The 14347-nt window shown below is 43.2% G+C and overlaps 1 protein-coding gene across 11 annotated transcripts in view; it reads left to right on the top strand.

The window, feature by feature from the left end:
* ABLIM1 (actin binding LIM protein 1) overlaps window positions 1–14347 on the top strand; it is a 390799-nt gene that overhangs the window by 179065 nt on the left and 197387 nt on the right. Inside the window, exon 1 of one of the 11 annotated variants that reach the window (XM_055352216.2) lies at window positions 10621–10939. The exons of 8 other annotated variants lie outside the window; for them this stretch is intronic. In XM_055352216.2, coding sequence (XP_055208191.1) covers window positions 10924–10939 — 16 coding nt within the window. In that variant the 5' untranslated portion in view covers window positions 10621–10923. Of the gene's footprint in view, window positions 1–10620; window positions 10940–14347 lie in introns of those variants that run through there. 2 more of the 11 variants (XM_055352217.2, XM_055352219.2) reach the window with 2 other exon arrangements.

Genomic DNA, 14347 nt, shown 5'->3' with positions numbered 1-14347 from the left:
TCTCTAACCATAATCGGGTAATTGTGGTGTCAGTTTCCTATTTAATTGAATTCACTGCTCACTGCTAGCACTTTTAGTAGTGTTTGCATTCCTGAGTTTATTTTAATTCATCTCTTAATTGGCTGGATGTTGTTTTCCAGCAGTTTTCCCAAGAAGGGTTCACGGTGTTGTGCTTCCTGAACACCTTTCTGTTTGTGGTGGTTTGCCCATTGCCCTTATCTCTGAACGACGTTTTGGCAGGTGTAATTTTCTTGGTTCTTTTGGCAGGTTCTTGGACGTTTTGGTAGGTGTAAGGTTCTTTCTTTCCCTCAAGACATCCAGGTATTGCTTCATCATTTTCTAAGTATCAGTGTTGCTGTTGAGAAGTCTGAGGCTAGCCTGAGTTTTTCTCTTTTTGTGAGCAGTAGGGGTTTTCTGCCTGGACATATGGAGAATGATATCTTTTGGAGTTCCAAGGCTTAGTCTAGGACTTGGAGTCAGCATTCTGTATCAAATTTTGCCAAAATATATTATATCTATACTCTTTAAATCTGTGAATTCAGCTGTCTCTTCATTTCAGAGGTATTCTTGTGTATTTAATCTTTGAATACATCTGCTTCTTAGGTTCTCTACTTCTAGGATATACATTTAAAAAAATCTTCATCTTGCACATCTATTGTTTTCTCTCATTGTTTGAGGCTCTTTCTTCTGCATTCATTGAAATCATTTCAAAGTTTTCTCTATGCTAGGAATTAGATATTTTATCAGTGTTTGTTTTGTTCTTTGATATTTCCATTCTTACTATTGAAATTATCTTTGTCCTTGGTTTTTATTTCTTAATTTCTCTAACCTTTTTCATCTAATCCTGTTGTGTCATCATTTCATCCTTGAGCTCTTTTTTATTTCATGCAGTAATTCAGCACTCTGCATCTGTGCTTACTCTCCTTAACTCTAGTTTCCAAAGAGCAGCAGAGGATCCCATGGAGCTGATGATCAGATCATGCCACTTTCTCTGCTCAAATCCTGCAGTGGCACTGGGTGCAGTGGGCTCACATCTGTAATCCCACCAATTTTGGAAGCCAAGGCTGGAGGATCACTTGAGGCCAGGAGTTCGAGACCAGCCTGTGCAATAGCAAAACCCTGTCACTACAAAAAAAAAAAATTAAAAATTAAAAATCAGCCAGGTATGGTGGTGCACACCTGTAGTCCCAGCTACTTGGGAGGCTGAGGTGGGAGGGCCACTTGAGCCTTGGAGGTTGAGGCTGCAATGAGCTATGATCATGCCACTGCACTCTGGCCTGGGTAACAGAGTGATACCTTGTCTCAAAACAAAACAAAACAAAACAACTTAGGGGAAAAGCCAAGGCCCTTTACAATGACCTGCAGGCCCTAACTCCTCCACCTCACTAACTTCATGCCTCCTGCTGTCTGCCTCCTGATCTCACCAGCCTCTCTGCCTTGAACATACTAGGTAGGCTCCCGTCTCAGGACGTTTGCACTTACTGCTCACTCTGTCTAGGGTGGTTTTTCCTCAGAATCTACACGGCTTATTCTCTTCCCTTCTTCAGGTACTTACTCACATAGCACATCCTCAAAGAGGCCTTCCTCTACTACTCTACTTAAAACCATAGCTTCTCCCCCTAGCAGTCGCTGTCCCTGGCCTTGCTTTTCTTCATAGTACTTACCACTTTCTAATATATAATCATACAGATTTTTATATATGTATACATTACTCATGTATTTTATTATGTCAACTTCAACCTTCCCAACTAGGACATAGCTCCTTCATGGCAAGGATTTTTGTCTGTTTTCTTTGCTGTGATATCCCAACACCTAGAACAGTTCCTGACACTTAGGAAACACTTGATAAATATGTGTTGCATGAATGAATAGGCTGAAGATAACAACCATGTCTTCCTGGGAAGATTTTCTAACATCGAGGTCCACCTTTTTTTTTTTTTTTTTTGTGATTGGCTTCACAGTGACTTTCTCATTTGGCAGCAGAGGTCATATAACAAAATATCAGGAGGGGGTCTAAATTCTTTAAGATGCTACAGGTTAAATCCCCCAGCTTTGATATTATTAAAAGGCTCCTTATACCTTCAAATGCTTTTGAAAACTTGAATTTTACAGTTTTCAAGCTTATCCTGTTTTATTGTGAATTGATGAGGCAGTGAGAAATGAAATAACAATAGTTATTACCCTTAACTGCGTTCCTTCTTAGTGCTAGGTACTTTCTTTTTGGATAGAACACCTGTTATTCTCACCCAACACAGGATACATAATTTTCAGGCCCAGTGCAAAAGGAAAAGGTGGGACCCCTTGTTTAAAATGCAGGAGAAAGTGCCATTAGTGGTACTAAAATATAAAGCTTTTTTCTTTATTCCCCAGATTCTCTCAACTCAGTAGTTTTTATTTTCTATTTAATGTCATCCTAAATAAAGTAAAATTAAATTTTTAAATTATTAATGTGAATTTTACCTTTTATTGTGCAAAGCCAATTTTAAGTGCAAATACAACAACTTTTAACTCAATGGAATCACTGAAATTACACAATTTGTATTACACGAGTCATAGATGTTATGTACTTTATTCTCTTTAGAACAGTAGAAATACACAAGACATACACAAATCTGACTCAACTGTTTTTTGTTGTTGTTGTTGTTGTTGGTTTGTTTGTTTTGAGATGGAGTCTTGCTCTGTCATCCAGGCTGGAGTGCAGTGGCGCGATCTCGGCTCACTGCAGCCTCCGCCTACTGGGTTCAAGCGATTCTCCTGCCCCAGCCTTCCAAGTAGCTGGGACTACAGGTACCCGTCACCATGCCCAGCTAATTTTTGTATTTTTAGTAGAGACGAGGTTTCGCCATGTTGGCCAGGCTGGTCTCGAACTCCTGGCCTCAGATGATCCTCCCACCTCAGCCTCCCAAAGTGCTGGGATTATAGGCGTGAGCCACCGTGCCCAGCCCTCAACTCTTTTCATTTCACTTCTTGATACGTGCACATTTTACCAATGTTCTCTACCTTTGACTTATTGATGAATAAGGAAGGGCTAAAAGGAAGACAGCACCAGTTACCCTGTCTTTCCCTTTCCTTCTATGTCATCATTTTTGGTGTGAGTGGTTGGCTAATACAGGGAACTAACATGGATAGGAAGGAATATAATAAGATTTCTTGGTTGTTAGTATTTCCTAGAACATCATTGCCTTCTCCGTGCATTCAAAGCAAGCATCCTGGTTTGAATGGAATGTGACTCAGTTATGGATATAACACACCTTGTCCTCACTTTGAGTCTCCCTGAATTCCTACACATTGTGACTGCACTGGAATCCTGTGCTCACGGGGTGTTGCAAACACTCTGTGTGCACGGGCAGCAGGAATAGCAAACACACAAACTGCACGCATCTCATCTGTTCACATGTGTGCTCCGCTGTCCCATCAGACTTCACTTACGAAACACAAGTTCAAAGACTAAATTATAACAAATGTCAGGATGGCAGTAGCAAAGCATTAAACCAAATAGAGACATCTTCTGAGCATAGGATCCTATGCAGCGCTGCAGGTTACATGCCATGAGGCTGCCACTGTCCTCACCACAACCTCACAAGTGGAACGTCTCATACCATTCACAGCTGAGACTGCTGAAACCCAGACAGAGAAAACAATGTGCCCAGGGTCACTCAGCATGTGGTGGAGCTAGAATTCAAACCCAGCCTGTGTTTAATCAGGCGGCCTGTGTGGCCGGTGTGGCATGATAGAATAACCACTGGGTAGGCGGCAGGATGTGAGGGGTTTTGACCCATTTCTAAGTAATTGTGTAACCATGGACACGTCTGCTTTAGGACTTCTGCTTTTATCTTAATTAATGCCTATTTATGAATACAAGTTATAGATTTCCACAAACCAGGGTGTGGGTTGCATGGTCTCTTCTCTGTACTAAGAACTAGAGAAACATGCTGAGATGTGTTAGATGACAAAGCTGCCATTCCTGTGGTAGCAAATGCAGTAATGGTTGTGTGTGTTGCATGTTTTACTTGGCTAGTTCCTCCCATGATGACTGACAAATCCAAGAGTATGAGAGAGAGGTTATTTTCTGGGACTGTTCCAGGGCATAATTAGGAGAATTTATTATAAGGCCAGATGAGGTGGGGGAACAAATGTAGGCTTTGTAAACCTTGCAAAAAAATTGTTTTTAATTTTAACTTGCTGTCTACATAAACCACAGAAATGCCCTTCCTTAAGAATGATTAGACAGGGTGGATGATTACACTGCACTTTTGAAGTCTTGCTATGTGGGTCTGGGTACATTATCTTCCCCTATGTGGCCAACGGTGAGTGCCACAGACCAAGGTTATGATGCTATTCACCTGACAGGTCCTTCCATATAAAGTCCAAGAACCAATGAAGGATAAGGTATCTGGAAAAAGGATTGCTTTACACAGGCAAGGCAAAGGGCAGCATCATTGCTATCAGGCCAGGCCTTTTAGAAATGCCTGTTGATGTACATTGAGTACACTTTGCCTACAGAAATGCTTGTGTGTGTGTGTGTGTGTGTGTGTGTGTGTGTGTGTGTAGGCAGGGCATGGGACGAGAGGCTCTTTAACAACCTCTGCAGAAGGGAAGGCCCAGTAACCCAAAGAGAGGGCCCATGGCTTTGGCCTCTAACCAACCTCTTTTCTCACATATAAAGTATAATAATATGTACTTCATCCAGTTGTTATGAGGACAAGATGAGGTGATACATGTAGAGACTAGAATGGTGGCTGACACATACTGGGCTCTAATGGTGACCAAAGTAGCTGTGAGGGTAGGTTATAAAGGGGACTTTGTAAAATGACTGCCTGATGAAGTTCCTCTTTGGCCTACTTTCTCTCCAAAGTAATTATTGGTTTGTATCTTGGCAAATACTTTGAAGCAATTGTTAAATTTATTTTTATCTAAGAGACTGAATTTACTCTTAATTTATTTGAGTTAGATTTTGAAATCAGTCTATTTGTATGAAAAGGAATATTTATTTATTCATCAAATATTGCATTCCTACTTTGTGCCTTTGTGTATTACTATGTGAATACAGCACAGATACAATAACATGTGACCCTTTCCCTCAGAGAGCCCACAACCTTTTGCAAAAATAGATATGTCCATCCTTCATTACAACATAGTCAACTTCAGAGCACTTGGTGGTGGTAAGTACCAGAAAGAGGGGAGTGTTGTCAGGGAAGGCATTGCAATTCTACCTGATAGAAAGCAACCATTTTTATATCCCAATAACTGGATTTCTATCTAGAAAATATTACAATAAAAGAGAAAGCTGGTAGTAAACTGTTTTTAAAAATGGCCTTTTCCCAAATAATTCAGAGAACTATTTTTGTACTTGTGTACTCATGAGTCTGCTAAAATCTCTGAAACTCTTTACTATCCCAAGATCCTTAGAATTCTAGTAATAGCTTTTGCTGCTCTTGTAGGAAAATGATTTATTTTTTGTTCACTCTGTCATTTATATCCTTACTGATTTGTTTATAGGGAACTTTAAATATACCGTAGTAATTTTCACGATTTTTCTTGAGGTGCAACCTATTGCTTGGGTCCAAACTCAGAACTGGCTTTTGAAAAAGACCATGGAGAAGTTTGGATACAACCATAAAATAGTTCTACTTTAAGAACTCAAGGAAAAGAACTTTGCCGGGCATTGATTCTATGAGATTCATATGGAAAAAAATCTTGAGAATTGTCGTTTGAGGACATGAGAGTGAGTAGGATCAAGAGGGATCAGATATTTAGGAATTTGTCCTAGACTGTAGGAAGCTTTGGAATCACCACTTCTAATAAATTCTCATTAAGATTGCAGTGAATGTCCAGCTGATTGTTATTTTGGCCAACAGAGAGTATAAGGATTGTTTTTCAGATCTGATGGCATGGTATATAGCTGTTTGTAAATCTCAGTCTATCCTCGTGCTTTGCAAGCCAGCTTATTAGCAAGGGGTCCTTAGTCACCGGAGAAGCTGACTGCCACTCAGGCCTCCTTCCCAGAGAATCTGAGTTATCAGTCAGACCTGAGGTGGGGACCAGGTATCTGCATTTGAAGCACCCCTTGCATTTCTATCCCTGGTGATCTGCAAACCACCACACTCTTTTTTTTTTTTTTTTTTAAAGAGACAGAGTCTCACTCTGTTGCCCCGGCTGGAGTGCAGTGGTGAAATTTCGGCTCACTGCAACCTCTGCCTCCTGGGTTCAAGCGATTCTCCTGCCTCAGCCTCCCAAGTATTTGAGATTACAGGTGCACGCCACCACCTCTGGCTAGTTTTTGTATTTGTGGAAGAGATGGGGTTTCACCGTGTTGGCCAGGCTGGTCTCAAACTCGCGACCTCAAGTGATCCACCCATCTCAACCTCCCAAAGTGCTGGGATTACAGGTATGCACCACTGCGCCGAGCCTTGCAAACCACACTCGTATCAGCCTAGTGTGAATGAAACCCTCCTTGCCGTCAGAGAGCTTACAACCTAGTTGTGAACTTGGAGCCATTACAATAGAAGGGATAAGCCAATCCCAGATGCCTTGTACTTCTTAAAATACTGTGTGTGAGACATGTATGGCTTTTTATTCTGTTGACCTGGGAAATGTTTAAATAAATGAATAGACACTTCCTATGCATTCATTCCATGTCAAGCTGTCTGCTAAACACCAGAAATGCACACACCAACACAACCCAAATGGAGGCAGAAGGCAATATGGTTGGAAACAGATCATGCTGTACCTTGAAATGCAGCCAGAGCCTTTGAACTCCATTTAGAAAGAAATAGGTAGCTTAGGTTTGAGACTTTAACCACAACATTTCTAAGGTCCATTCTTTAGAGTGGCATTGAGGGCCCTCTGTCACCTGTCACCCAGCCTCATCTTGAGCCTCTCCCTGCTCCTCACCAATAGTGAACTACTGGATGCCTTCTTGCCCTATTACCTCCACTTGGAATGACTTTCCCTCTTTCTGCACTTGACCCGTCATTACGTACCTCCTTACTCTTCCTGGAAGCCCCTTCTGACTTCCCAGGTTGGACTCAGCACTGCCCTGCACCCCGTGCCTACTCCTGTCTTAATACCTTCCTCATTTCATTGAGAATATTTGTGTGCATGTATCTCCTCCGCTAGATGGTGAGCACCTCCTGGGCAGTGGTTTCTCTCTTCTTGCTTTTGTATACCCAGCCCAGTACCTGGCACGCAGCAGGTGTCCCATAAATCTCTGAAATGAGATTGATTGATGCCAACACTAAGTAGAAAGCAAATAGGAACTCATTCTCCAGGTTTCTTTTGGCTGAATTCTGCTAGAAAGGATTCTGAGCATGCTTTTAGCTAAAGAGTCCAGTGGGGGCCGGGTGCAGTGGCTCACGCCTGTAATCCCAGCACCTTGAGAGGCCAAGGCAGGCAGATCACCTGAGTTCAGGAGTTCGAAACCAGCCTGGCCAACGTGGTGAAACCCTGTCTCTACTAAAAATACTAAAATTAGCCAGGCGTGGTGGCGCACCTGCAATCCCAGCTACTCGGGAGGCTGAAGCAGGAGAACCTCTTGAAACCTAGGAGGCGGAGGTTGCAGTGACCTGAGATGTGCCACTGCACTCCAGCCTGGGTGACAGAGTGAGACTCCGTCTCAAAACAACAATAACAAAAATGAGTCCAGTGGTGTTGGGGGGTAGCAACTGGACACCTGATGTTCCAGTCCCACGGAGGGATCCTGAAATTCCTGCACTACAGGTGCACGTACAGTAAGTGACCCATGGCTCTGTAGAGGAGAATAAGCTATGAGGAAGTGGACTCTGCCGGGTTGCTTGTTTCTAGCTGTAACATTTCCCTCCTAATTGGCATCGCTACTGAAATGATGTACGCTTGAATTTTTGCCAAGAGTGACTGTATGCTAACAAGCTTTTCTCTCCAACAAAATGGTTTCTGTCCTTTGGTCACTTGTGGACAACCCTTGCTTTATGTGTAAGTGAATGAGAAGGAGGCAATGGGTCAGTCTGATGGGGCAGAAAACAACAAATAAAACCGTGGGTTGGTGTCCATATTATGAAGACTTATGTCATCTGAGTGGAATGAGATTGAGATAAGTTCTTTGGAAATCATCTCAAGATATAAGAATAAAAAGTTCTTTCTTATGAACTATAAATTTCATTTTTATTCTTGATGTAGTTTGCTGCACTTCTTGCAGCTTTAGCTGTAAAGTAGAAAATGTCTATGCTTTGCTTCTGTTCTTAAAGCTCTTTAGCAATTCTGCCCTGAGGCAAAGAGGCAAAAACAATTTGTTTTACTCTCCCACATTCCAAAAATAACTTTAGTAATACACTCTTTGGTTATCTTAAAAGTGCAGAGTGGATACTTTTATCCCAAAGTAGCAGCGTCTGATTGGCGGGGGGACTTTTGCCGTGTGACTATTACTTAGCAACTAAATGCTGGTGACTCATTCACTTTGACTGTGGCACAGGAAAATTCTTTCCATGGAAAACACAGGCGGGGGGAAAATCTCTCTGAACCACTATGTAGTATTTTCCTTTAGAAAAGGCTTCTCTGAAAATGAATAGGCACCAGCTGTTACTCTGCCAGCTTAGTCTCCAAAGCTGCCAGAGAGCCTTTCCAAATTCTGTTTCTGTGTGATTTATCCACCAAGGTATACAGGTAGGTTCAGAACTGTAATAAGAGACCAATTTGGTTAGTAAACTTAAATCTCAGAGTTTTAAACTGCTATCCCAAGTAAAAGAAAAATTGAGCTAATGGCATTTACAATATCTGGAACACTTACATATGATCGGGTTTGCTCTAGAAACCAATGGTGTTTTACTGTCACATTATAGTAGCAAGGAAGGGGTGAGGAGGAGTGGGGGCTGGTGTGGGGGAAGGAAAGAGAAAGAAAGCTGCTTCCTTAGCTTTGGGCTGAATAACATGAGAGCTTTGGAGACAAGTGCTTAAGTGAGATGCCGATGTACCTAAGCAGCAAAAATATAATAAAATAGATTCACCTGCTAGGCTCACAACACAGCCTAATTCCAGCTCTCTGCAGTTAATTTTGCTTGTCAGCATCTCCTTAAAGGCTCTGAGGGTGATTAGGAGTGGGAAAGTAGACAAGTGCAGTTTTAGCCATGAAAATTGGGGAACGTGAAGGGCTTGTTTCCTGGATGCTCTTGAATTCTGCCATCCCTCTGGACTGGAAGTTGAGCTGCTCTCGTGCTTGGCTCATATTTATGAATGGAGGTTAGAGAAGTCGCTTAAACGCTCTTCAGTGCTTACACTCCAGCTGGCTGCTGACTTAGGAAAAACATGACCTTATGGGGCTGCCATGGGTGCGGGGAGTGGTGTGGGCGAAGTATGTTGTCATAGAAAAGACAACCCAGGGGCTGGAGGGGACTTAGCTCTTACTTACAGCCTGAGACACCCAAGCTATTAATAGTAAAGCCCTGAGTCACAGATGTAGGAATGTCACAGCTGCCTGAGCTGTGCTACTGTTACACATCAGAAAACCAGCAATGAAGACCTGCCCAAGATGAATGTGAAGAAATGGGCATTTTCCCCCCTTTTCCCCAGACCCACCAAATGTAGTTTATTTCAGCCATACACACCCTCTGAGTCAAAGAGGAGGCAGGTTGATTGACTTCATTCCTTTCGGTTCCCCTGGCTCTCTTAGACTCAACATGTTACAATATTTGCAGTAAATACCGTCTAATACTGGCTGTGCATTCTGGTTCTGAAAGATGTGTTAGCCATCTGCTGCTCTCTCTGCCTTGTGATGTCTGTCTTTTTGTCTCTTGCTCATCCCATTTCTCACACATGGTGGATGTATATGGCATGCGGTCGGGACCCGGTGAGCTGGATTTGGGAGACAGAGGCTGGAGTCAGGTGGGTGTTGGCTTTGTGAACCAGAAGTCCTCAGCTCACAGAACAGCAGGACAGGTCACAGGACAGCCCGTGACCCTGTGGGTCAGAAATCAAAAGCCTCCTGAGGAGTTGCTGCTGTGGGGTCAGGCTTAGGCTGATCCTGGCAGTGGACCGAACTAGATGAGGCTGTTTGTCCCTTAATTGTGACTGGAGTTCCTCCCTGGTATATGCACATCCAAGGGGCTTGTCTAAAAACTCCGATGAAACAGATGGAGAAGGGGGAAGTCAAAATCCACCCTAAATGGATAAATCAGATTTTAACTTTGATCCTGAATTGGATCCTGGATAAGGAATAGAATCCTGAAAGATCCTCTTCCCCGGCTGTCTCTCAGTCTCTACCTTCCCCATTCAGGTAAATTATAACGGGGAGCAGCCGTGCAAACCAAATGTCATTATTCATTTTTCATAAGAAAGTGAACTTGAAATTGCCATTAGCATCATTATTCTGTTTTTGTTTTACATTAAGGCCAATTTTATTTATCCAGTTTGCCTGAAAGAAGCCGTAGTAAAAATTGAAAGCGACTGTAACAGGGAGCCAATAAGCTAACCATTGACTAGTTTTACTTATTGGAAACGTCCCTAGCTGGTGCTCCGTCCTCCTCCTCCTGGCAATCATTTATCAGACTGTGGGAGGGGGCCAGCGTTCGGGAGCCTTTCGTAGCCCGTCCTCGGTGCGAGGAATACAAGGTGGTGTCAGTGACCAGAGATTAGGACAGTGGAATTTTGCATTTGTTACAGCAGCAGCTGTAGCGAGTGGTTTCAGCCGCAGGGCAGAGTCCCCGAGCTGGGCGCGGCTGCAGCTCGGCGGGCGGGCGGAGAAGAGCGCGGGGGCGATCGCGGGGCGGGCGTGGGAGCGGGGCCCGCCGAGGCGGGGCGGGACTCGAGACCACAGCCCCGGACCTCACAAGCGGATGCCGGGGCTTCTCCTGGCTGCCCCAGCGCCCGCGGATCTGTCTGCCGAGGCGCGCTTCCACTCCCAGAGTTTATTCCTCGTTCCTTCTTCAGTCCTGCTCGTCGGAGGACCCGGTTGCCATGGTGAAGGAAAAAGGTAATTATAAATATCGATCACTGTGCATGGTTGCAGAAGTTGGAATGGCACCGCAGGGCTCGGCCACCTAACGGGGAATGATCAATCGACAGCCGGGCGGACATGTTCTCGGTCTGAGAAGCTCCGTATTGTGAAGTCTGGGTTTCCATCGAACCCAGACTTCGTTCAGAATCTTTAATTTCACCACTGCATCGGGAGCACATCCTGTTTCTGGAGCACAGCTGAGCTCTGGGGTGTGTGTCTCTTTTGATTGCTATTGCATTTTGAATTTTTTGTTGTGTTTGAGACTTGCCGTCTTGTCCCCCATCCCAGCCATCATTCTCTTCCTCTCTTACCACCACGCCCCACCAATCAATAAGTTAATTAAGATATGTCATGAAAGGGCCCTTCCTGCCACGGCTGGGCTGTGTGGTGCTGGGACATGCCCAGGCCTCGCTAGATCCGGCTGAAAGGAGAAGCTGGGTTGTTTTAAAGGCTTCAGGTGCTCTGCGTGTATAACCTGTCATTTCACTATTATCCCTAATCACTCCTCCAAACACCTTTTTAAGGATGCTGCACATGGCAAAGGAAACCACATCATATCACAAGGAGAGTGTTAAAAGGGAGAGGACAGGTGTGGCCTGAACAGGTGTACATCATTTATGCACTAGGCGTGGTCCTGAAACGGAAGGTACATTTTTCAGAATTGAATGATAGTTGAAATGATTTGTTTCTCCGGGAAATGTGAAAGAACACCGCAGTGCTTGTTTTGAGTGATTCAAGTAATATATAAACACACTTTGTCTTAAGAAAGTAAAACGTTGCAGGAGGATAGGGAGGGAAAGTGAAAGCCCCTCACTTCTGCCTTGTCAGCTTCAATTCCCCTCTCCTCTCTAGAGATAAAATTGTTAACAGTTACTGTGTATCTTGCTAGACCCTTGTAGACCAGAATTAGAGAGAGACAGACACATATGAATATAAAAATTGAATCATTCTATGATCGTTTTTCTGTAACTTATTTTTTTCTCTTTTATTATGTCTTAGGGACCTTCACCAAATGATTTTATAATGTAGATAACCACTCTTTAATTTTGCTGTCTAGTACACTTAGATTTATTGTCACATTTTCTTACCATGGGGACATTCTTTCCTCCCCAAACACGGACATCTACTCTTTCAGGGCGTTCTTGAACCATTTCAATGACTTATCTGTGTTTACTTTATCTTAAAGCTACTATAGGGAATAGATTTAAGATGAAAATGCTGAACTCAAGATGATCCTTGTTGCTTGAAACTCAGTTTGATTCTATTATATTAATGAATGGATTGACATACAGGATCCTGAGAGCTTAACAGTGTAAAGGCTGCACCTCAGGACAAAAGAGAAACATGATTCTGCTCTATTCACTCTGCTCCTATAGATCTTTAGTAATCACATGCTGTAGCTTTGGTTTTTCAGTGAGTAAATGGTAATTGAGTGAAATGATTCGGTGTGAATAAAGGTGCTTCTAATAATATTTCCACTCTTTTGGGGGTGCTTCCAGGAACCCTCAGTACCAAACACAGATGTTGACATTTACTGCAGTTCAGATCTCTTCATTTGTAGCTCCCACCCAACTATGACATGGCGCTCATGTCTGTTGCTAATGGATTTGAGTTTGTTTCCCTGATATGAGTAATTTATGAGTGATGGGAAAGGGAATTAGAAAGCCATTTCTTCATTCCATTCTTGCGGGACTCTTGGAAGACCTAGCCTTGCTATATATGGTATATATTATAGATCAGTAGTCCTCACATAGCAGCTCTTTTTCTAAGTCTTGGAGACTTCCCAAAGCTTAGATTGCCTGGGTTCACATTGCTCTACAAGTCGCTGGCCACCTTCTAACTGGAACACTTTGGACAGGCCACCAAGAGGTCACATACTAGTATTATCTTAACCCTTAGACACTGATTAAAGGCTGTTCTGTTGTATTTTGAGGTCTGTGCCAGTCCACACCACTGCTTTCTGATTGCACTGACCTCAGCCGTCAACAGAGAAAGGCAGGTTTGTTTCGTTTCGTTTCATTTTTGTTTGTTTGTTTGTTTTCGGTAGGTACACAAGGGTTTCCATAGGAAAAAGGGAACTTCTTCATAGCCCTTAAAGTGAGAAGGGCACTGGGGATCGTTTAGTCCAGGCATTCATCCTAGAGATGAGAAAACTGGGGATCAGAAAGGGTAAGTAGGTTGCTCAAGGTCACACAGCAGATTGTGGACAAAGCACTCATTCTCTGTGTCTCATCACACCATGTAGTGGATGAAAGACCACAATTGCCAGTGTGTTGACAGCTGCTATCTCTGTCACAAGATGGGGAGCCTTTCAGAAGTGGCACTATGTCTCCATCTTTAACTTTCCAGTGCATAGCTTAGTGTTTCCCCCACTGTAGATCTTCAAACAACCAAAACAGGTTGGCCCGTTGTCAGAGCAGGAACAAGAACCTGTGCCTTCTTGATTCAGAAACTTCTCCAATCCTCTCCATTTCTTCTTGTTCCCAGAAAAGCCTAGCTCCTTCCTTCCCTGTGGAGCTGTCAGGAATCAACTCGAGGAGGCTCAGGTCCTGGCAACGTCCATCCCGAGGAACTTGGCCGGCCCAAGGAGGAGTGGCATAGACTCCCTGTTGTGCTTGCCACTTAGAGCTCACACTGGCTTGCCTCATAGTTTTCTGTCTAGGAGAAAATACCTGGTTCGGGGCTGACATGGGCAGGAGAGAAAGCACGCTGGCTGATTGCCTCCACTAGTGTGGAGTGGCATTTGCTGACATCCTTTGGCCTCATTATCTTTTGTTCTCCTGACCAGGCACCCATTCACTTCCAGCTGCAGACACTTATTGACTCCGGAATCTTGATGAAATGGTTATTTCTCTTATGTCTTCAAGGGTACCTTACCCTTGCTGTATCCTGTAACAAAGAAGCACAGGAGATTTCTGCAGGTTTATCTGTCAATAACTGCCTTCCTAAATACACGCTCGTCAACCTATACTCCAGAGGCCCACTATACTCATTTAAAAAGCTGTAATGTCTAGCTAATGGGTGTTATAGTGCAAGTTTTAAGAATACAAAAGGGATTTATTATTTATTTTTGTTACAGAAAATAAAAATAAGCAAATATTAGAGATTAAGCTCTATAAACACTCATTTTAAATAATAAAGAATGCTTATGGTTTGGGAACCATGTGAAAAGACTAAGAATTTAGTCACAAGACAAACTTCAAGGTAAATAGAATTTTACGTTTAGGCACATCATTTTTTGTTTGTTTTGTTTTGTTTCCTGGAAGTTTTCTGACATTGTTGGATGGCCCAACTTGCTTTTGGGATAGAGCGGGACCCAGTGAAACTCATTCCAGTGTCTAAGTGGAAGGATGTTCACCTTCCACCTGACATTCATGTGTGTAG

Source organism: Gorilla gorilla, chromosome 8 (assembly GCF_029281585.2).
Source record: "Gorilla gorilla gorilla isolate KB3781 chromosome 8, NHGRI_mGorGor1-v2.1_pri, whole genome shotgun sequence".
Taxonomy (NCBI): Eukaryota; Metazoa; Chordata; class Mammalia; order Primates; family Hominidae; genus Gorilla; species Gorilla gorilla.
The sequence above is the reverse complement of the archived record's forward strand: the minus strand, read 5'-3'. Positions and strand labels throughout refer to the sequence as shown.